The sequence below is a fragment of the Sebastes fasciatus genome, chromosome 15, assembly GCF_043250625.1.
Source record: "Sebastes fasciatus isolate fSebFas1 chromosome 15, fSebFas1.pri, whole genome shotgun sequence".
NCBI classification, from domain to species: domain Eukaryota; kingdom Metazoa; phylum Chordata; class Actinopteri; order Perciformes; family Sebastidae; genus Sebastes; species Sebastes fasciatus.
Genome location: NC_133809.1, coordinates 7,842,767 through 7,848,940, shown reverse-complemented (window position 1 = coordinate 7,848,940; position 6,174 = coordinate 7,842,767). Strand labels below are relative to the sequence as shown.

Sequence of the window (6,174 nt, the reverse complement as noted above, 5' to 3'; positions counted from 1 at the left end):
CTCTCTACGCAGAAAAGGGGACAACACATGCCTGAGTGAGAGAGGCAGCGCTGTAAATACTCGTCCAGATCTCGGAGATCTTTTGTCGTTTCGTCTTAGTGCTTTGTGAGACCGATGAGGTCGATGCTGATTGTAAGTCAGCAACATTAGCGGCGTGTTCTTTAATAGCCGCGGCCACATGGAGCAGATCAGATACCTGATGAGATGCACAGAAAAGACAACTCAACACCTGATACACAAGTTAAACTTAATGATACAAATGTAGGTTGTGTAATAAAACGTGGGTGAGCAGGGGTTTATTGCATATGACAGATAATTTAAAAACAGACAGATCTAGATCAATCTAGTACTTCTACAGATAAAATGACTAAAAATGACTGTACAGGATCTTGATAATCTACTATATACATGATAACTGTATGTGTAATTATATGGAGACATTGATTCAGAGCTGACGTCGCTGTTACCTGAAGAAACCTGCTGTGCATCTTCAGCAGCTCATCAACAGATTTCTTTTCCTTCAGCTTTGTGACAAGCTTCTGTTGCCACGGATCCCGTTTGGGTTTCACCTACAGGACAGAATCCAAACAGTCAATATCTACTGTCCTCCCAAACCACACAAACATTCCTTAAATGCATAACAACGCACAAACAAAGTAATATTTTTACAACCTGAAACACAAGAACGATTGACGGAGAAAGTACTTGAAAGGGGGTTGGATTAAAAAGTCTAAACTCTGTTACTCCCTGACAAACCCCAAACCATCTGGCTGCCCAGGAAACCTGAGAGATTATTATCACTATTTAGTTTTTTTACTCTCACCTGAATGAAGGGGATCCAGTTGGCCTCTTTCCCCAGAGCCAGCCTCGCACTCTTCCTCCCCCACTGGCTCTCTTTGACCTCTGAACCGTCGTACTGAGGAAACGTTTTCATTTCCTCCTGTTGTCTGAAAATCGTTCTGAACTCCCTCCACACCTGGTGAGACAGATTCAGATTGACATGTTGCTGATAACCAACATTATATCTTACATGATGCCATTTCATAAATATTGTTGTATCAGTTGTCCATTGCATTGGAGAACATTACCATGCTGAATAACTCCATCTCGTCTGCAGTGGTCCTGAGTTTACGAGTGTCATAGGACAGGTGGAAGTGAGCGATCAAAGACTGCAGCTCAGGTAGAAACTCCTCCAGGTTAACAGTGTGCAGGGGAACATTACCAGCCAGTCCTGATATACCTGTTAAAACCAACGGAAATATTCTAAATATAGCGTATATTTAAACACATTTTTTTTAGGTGGGTCTTTCTTTTAAGTATCTAAAATATGTTTTGCTGCCGGCCCCGTCCACAGCTGTACATTGTTTGCTTCTGTGCAGTACCTTCTGTCTGTTTCTCCAAGCTGAGGGCGTGCCGACCGCCATCTACTGTAGGTAATACGCCGACTTTGGATAATTACCTCATTCAACCCCACTTCAAAACACCCGAACTATCCCTTTAAGGCCCTACATGGTCTGGCTCCCCTGTGCTATGAACCGGCTAGACCCTTCAGGTCATCTGGAACAGGCCGTCTGGTTATCCATCTATCTCCACGAAAATTGGTGAAACTGACTTTAGCTTTTATGCTCCACGCCGCTGGAGCATCCTACCCAAGTTCAGTATGTTGTGACTGTTAAATATTGTTATATATTTGATGACAGTGGAATTGAATCTAGTCTCTAAATGTAAATTTTAAGGAAACTGCTGGTTTGACTCTCACCGTCAACATGAGAAGTTTCCTCATGAACCTTTGGTTGTGGTTCTTTATCTTTTCTTTCACAAGCTGGTATGTAGTGCAGCACCTGTTAAAGAAGTTATTTTTTAACTTGGTTAGTTATATCATTTGTACATGACAATTTATTCAAACAAGGAAATCAACATTGTAAAATAAAACATCAAAAGCTTTGGATAACAGAAACAGATGGATTTTTACCCTGAGGAAGTTGTGAATGGTCTGAACAGAGTGCAGATGGCAGACCAGCCACCGCAGATAAATGACCACATCGTCCTGAGTGAGCAGGTTGGCGGGGTTTCCTTGGCCGGTCAGGACCTTCTCTCTGCTCGCCGACAGTCTGCGAGCTCTCTGAACGGCGTCCTCGTACTCACTCGTCAAACATGACACCTGATCCTGAGGGACAACAAGTCGGATGTGATGTGCTGAAGATGGATCAGCTGGGAAATTTGTGTGAAGGCAATAAAATATTATAATTTTTCAAACATTAATCAGGAAGCCATCAGTGTTCCTTTATGGTTGTTTTTTTCTCTTCAATCATTCTTAGCAAGACGAGAAAGAAAGAGAAGGGCATTCCCCTGCAAACAATTACTTAAAAAAATCCTTTTCATGTTCTTTTGGTATGTTTACATATTTCCTTTAAGCTTATTTTTTTGCAATTAATGCTCTTGTTATTCCAGAATGATTTCATATTCATAGAAGCAAGAACAGAAAAGAAAAACCTCCCTTTGCTGTGTTTGTCAAAAAACCCTAATTCCAGCATCTCACTTGTAAATATTTGCTGCTTTTCTTTGTCTTATGTGATAGTAAACTCAATATTTATGGGTTTGGGTTTTGGAAAACTAATTCGGAGACTGCAACCTTACTATTTCAATTCAATTATAATAGAAGGATCTTCTTTTCTTTTTCTTAAATCACCAATATTGAGTGAGATTGGCTCACTGCCCTCCTCATATTTTCACCCTTAACACTCCTGCAGTAGCAGAAAATGAACTGTAAGGAGGATGAGCCACCAGAAGAAAATCTCCTGTCATAATGACTCTTGAGGTGCTATTTTTGAAGTGCCGGCAAATTGAGACTTAGGTTGTCACCTTGTAATGAGGATAAAGCTTCTCAATGACGCTGGTGTGGCGGCAGAATCTCCTCCATCTCAGCATGAGCAGATATTTGATCTGAGCCAGGTGATATGATCTGTCGGTGTAGAACTGTGGAGAAATATACAAGAAGGAATTTCATATCCATTCTTTTCTACTGCATATTGAGACCCTTATCTCTTTAAATGATTTTAAACAGAATAAAGGAAGTGGTCACTGCTAGCTGCAGTTGTTTCAATTAAATAGCAAACACATGACCAACATGCTGCACTGTTAATGTACTGTATAATGATGTAATGTATTTTGTCGTACCTATTGTTGCCTTCGTGATTCAATGTTGTCTTTTTATGTGTTGGATGCTGCTATCTGACCCTGTCTCTGCTAGGTCTCATTTGTAAAAGAGGTTTTAATCTCAATGTGACTTCCTAGTTAAATAAAAGTTATGATGCATATTAACACTTCTTTTAATGATCTTTATTTTTCTGGAGTGTTTGTAGTGTCCTCACCTGGTGCAGTAGTGGAGGCAGACTGTCAGGAGTGTACTCTAAACTCAAGCAACTATCCAGCTCTCTCTGCATGATGTCAGCCGGAGACTGAACCGGCAAAGCTTCAGCCACCTGCAACCAGGAGGAGATGGAGCCCAGGAAAGACTAATGAGTTACCATACATATCAACAAGAGGCTGTACAGTTCCTAACGACCTAAAAATGTACTTTCTGTAGCCCTCAGACTGTCCTTGAAAGAGATAAAAGATGAATTTTCAATCTCACCTGAAGCCCTCTCCTCAGTGCATGTTCCCTCTCCACATGGAAGAAGGAAATCTCTTTTGGAGGTGTAACAGAGCTGAAACAAAGAAAAAAAATGAAATTAAGAAAAAGAAATCAATCTAATCACTTAAAAAAATAGCACATCAAGACTCAATATGACAGGAGAAATTTCTTCTGGTGGCTCATCCTCCTTGCAGTTCATTTTCTGCTACTGCACGAGTGTAAAGGGAGAAAATATGATGAGCTCAGTGAGCCAGTCTCACTCAATATTGGTGATTTAAGGACAAAAGAAAATCCTTCTATTATAATTGAATTGAAATAGTAAGGTTGCAGTCTCCAAATTAGTTTTCCAAAACCCAAACCCATAAATATTGAGTTAACTATCACATAAGACAAAGAAAAGCAGCAAATATTTACAAGTGAGATGCTGGAATAAGGGATTTTTGACAAACACAGCAAAGGGAGGTTTTTCCTTTGTGTTCTGGCTTCTATTAATATGAAATCATTCTGAAATAACAAGAACATTAATAACAAAAAAATAAGTTTAAAGGAAACTGAACAAAACCTGAACAAAGCAAGTCATTGCTACATACATATATATATATAAAAATAAAAAATAGAGCGTTCGTAGCTTTTCTGACATAATGAAATCCTCAAACAAATTAAAAGTTGAATTAATTAGCAATAAAATGCATCATTGCTCAATTCAACACACTTGGGTGTTCTGCTACTGTACAGCCTTCTGTCTGCTACCAGTAGCTAATGGCAGCTAATGGTAGCTAATTATATTATTATTATTATTATTATATATTATAATTATAACTCCTCCCCCTTCTGCAGGAAGGACAGCTGAAAACACTGGACACCTAGTACAGATATATCAATATCATGTGCAATACTACTTTTTACATTCTCATGTGCAATATTACTTATTTTTCTGTTTGTTAGATTACTTTACCTTTTTTATTATCATTTCACTAAATGTATCTTACTTAATTGTTATTCTATTATTATTATTAGGCACTGGTGCTAGAAATAGTACTTCTTTATTTTATACACTTGAATTTTATACACTTGAACTTGTTGTAATTGTTTTGTATTTTTTAGCAATCTCTGGCACAAAAATGTGCTTCTGGATTAATAAAGTTATATCTTATCTTATTGGTAGCAGTTAGCTGATTTTACTGGACTTGTGATCATGTTTTAACTTTAACTTACCCTTGTCGTGGCCACAGTGGATTTTGTTTTGTATGTTATGTTTAAAATACTTCATTTAACAAAACTTAAGAGTCTACAGCACACAGTTTTCCACAAAAACAAGGACATCACACTAGTGTAAATTGCCCGCTGGACCACGATTGGCTTCCAAACTAGTTGTGATGTCACAAATTAATCCTTTACGTCTAAAACTCAAATTTATGGTGAGCACAGAAATTTTCCTTTCAGCAGATGAATTTAAAAACATCCTTCTAGTGTCAAACTCTGCACATACATCATTCTGCACAGTGAAGGTCAAACATCCAACTAATAAGCAAATTACATTTTTGAGTGTAGGGGAGCTTTAAGTTCCACCTACCTGGCAATCTAGACAGTTCAAAACAAGCTTGCAACTGTTATCTGACACATACAGTAATCACCAGCATCATCCAAGATTCCACACCTGTAACATCTGGAGGTCACTGCTCCTTGAGGAAATCCATTCTCCTCAATTTCCGCCCTGAGTGCTGAGAGTTGACGCGACAGATCTGCCTCCATCTGCTCCACTTTGACAGAGGAGGAAACTCTGTACACGTCACACATGGCTCAGGATCAACACGTTTAGGAGCTGGGAAATCCAAACATTTCAAACATAAAAAACACTTCGTTAAGTCCTGCCAAATCTCTACCTTCTCATGCTGACTTGTTGTGGTGTATCCATGGAGACAAACATCCATGCTGAAGGGCTTCCTCACCCATTTCCTGTCCTTCATCTGGGCTCAGTGACTGCTTTTGATCTGTAGAGGGCTCTAACGTTACACTGCAGTGCTTTTGTTAGATTATCAATGCTGTTGGGCTTTTTAAATACTTACCTCTTTAACTGTGATTTGTAATCTACAATACAGCATGTAAATATACAATCATGCACCAGTTGTTGAGCAGCACCTACCTCAGCAATCATGCATTCAAAACCCATGACTTAATCTCAGTGGGTCCATTCCTCTTGGATACAGTGTGTGATTGGTTCTTAGCTCATGTGATTACCCAATAGCAAATCGCCTCCTCGGTGCCTGCAGAGTCAAGTCTGCAGCTGTGCAATTCCTCTAGAGACAGAAATAAAACAAAAGGTAGATGAAACAAACCCCAGATTTTCAGTGGTTCTTTAAGCTTTATTTACATGCACCATCTCTGATACAGCCAAGATAGGAATTACAACTGGCAATGTCAACTTGATGTCTTCTTTTTGTTTTGTAGGAGCAATAGGAAGAAATGGAGTTTGAATATTGGCAGTGAGAGTTACTCAAGATTAATGTAGAAAAAAAATTTAAGCTTCAAGTCATCCATGT

The 6,174-nt window shown here is 38.9% G+C and overlaps 1 protein-coding gene across 1 annotated transcript; it reads right to left on the bottom strand.

Moving 5' to 3' along the window:
* Positions 1-4: 4 nt before the first annotated feature.
* LOC141784051 (putative uncharacterized protein C6orf183) lies at positions 5-5,835 on the bottom strand. The gene is made up of 10 exons (XM_074661732.1): positions 5,292-5,835; positions 3,635-3,707; positions 3,372-3,482; positions 2,863-2,976; positions 1,973-2,167; positions 1,760-1,841; positions 1,089-1,240; positions 824-976; positions 468-569; positions 5-196 (listed from the first exon to the last, which is right to left on the bottom strand). Exons 1-10 carry the CDS (start codon positions 5,429-5,431, stop codon positions 5-7), a joined length of 1,314 nt encoding a protein of 437 aa, XP_074517833.1. The 5' UTR covers positions 5,432-5,835.
* Positions 5,836-6,174: the final 339 nt, after the last annotated feature.